At 38.1% G+C, this 582-nt stretch overlaps 1 protein-coding gene across 1 annotated transcript in view; it reads right to left on the reverse strand.

The window, feature by feature from the left end:
• LOC119590638 (adenomatous polyposis coli protein-like) overlaps window positions 1-582 on the reverse strand; it is a gene marked incomplete in the record, with an annotated part of 64,935 nt that overhangs the window by 9,782 nt on the left and 54,571 nt on the right. The window contains 1 exon segment of the mRNA XM_037939317.1: window positions 259-412. Within this exon segment, the coding sequence (XP_037795245.1) occupies window positions 259-412 (154 nt within the window).

A 582-nucleotide genomic window follows, 5' to 3' on the forward strand; every position in this document is an offset into this window, starting at 1 on the left:
CCCAAGAAATGGAACTGTATATAATCCATAAAAAATATATCAGAAAAATCATTATTATTTCTGAAATCTTAGCTTTTAAATGTTTTAGTATCATAAATAAAATATAACAAATATATCTGCTATATATCAAAAATATACCAACACAAACACAACAAATAAGAAGCACCTGAACACCATCTATGAATACCACTCCCTCTACACCACAGTCAAAAGCTATGAACTGCAGCCACTCATACCTCTTCAGCCTACCCGTCTTACCTGCTGGGCATGGGTATGGGTGGGGGCACTTGGGATCTGAGTAGGCAGGTTGGCGGCTTTGGCGACTGGGATGCTTGACCTAGGGGCAGCGACAGCTGCTGGCCTACCAATCCGTGAGGGACCCCGACCACTATATTGCTTGCTGCTACGTTGTCTGTAATAAAACAAATAAACAAGTAAATATCTAGATGAACAGCAACAATGAAGAAAAAAAAACATAACAAGGGCAAGTTCAGATATACATGTAAATATGTAAATTTGCCAATATTCTTTTGGCTGTTGAGACTTTTACACAAAATATCCATTTTAGCCTCTAATAAGGGT

Source organism: Penaeus monodon, chromosome 27 (assembly GCF_015228065.2).
Source record: "Penaeus monodon isolate SGIC_2016 chromosome 27, NSTDA_Pmon_1, whole genome shotgun sequence".
Taxonomy (NCBI): Eukaryota; Metazoa; Arthropoda; class Malacostraca; order Decapoda; family Penaeidae; genus Penaeus; species Penaeus monodon.